The following is a 233-nucleotide window of genomic DNA, read 5'->3' on the forward strand; positions in this document are numbered from 1 at the left end:
ACTCAACCCGTAAAGGACAGCGAAGGAGGCTCAGCATTTACCGAGGACAACGGAGCAGATTCCCAACCCCATCTCGGCGTGTTCGGAAGCCCCTTTGTCGTCGTCCTCCTGAAAATGCGAGGGCATGTGAGTCGCACGTTAAATTATGTGGTATCTATACAGCTCCGTACATGTGATATGTTAGTATATACGCAGACACAACTGTATGTGAGTCGTTACGTTAAATTATGTGC

General features: G+C 48.1%; 1 protein-coding gene across 1 annotated transcript in view; it reads right to left on the reverse strand.

The window, feature by feature from the left end:
* The window catches only part of LOC119582085, a 36,499-nt gene that overhangs the window by 32,876 nt on the left and 3,390 nt on the right, over positions 1-233 (reverse strand). The window contains exon 2 of the mRNA XM_037930332.1: positions 42-108. Within this exon, the coding sequence (XP_037786260.1) occupies positions 42-72 (31 nt within the window). The 5' untranslated portion in view covers positions 73-108. The remainder of the gene's footprint in view (positions 1-41; positions 109-233) is intronic.

Source organism: Penaeus monodon, chromosome 15 (genome assembly GCF_015228065.2).
Source record: "Penaeus monodon isolate SGIC_2016 chromosome 15, NSTDA_Pmon_1, whole genome shotgun sequence".
NCBI classification, from domain to species: Eukaryota; Metazoa; Arthropoda; class Malacostraca; order Decapoda; family Penaeidae; genus Penaeus; species Penaeus monodon.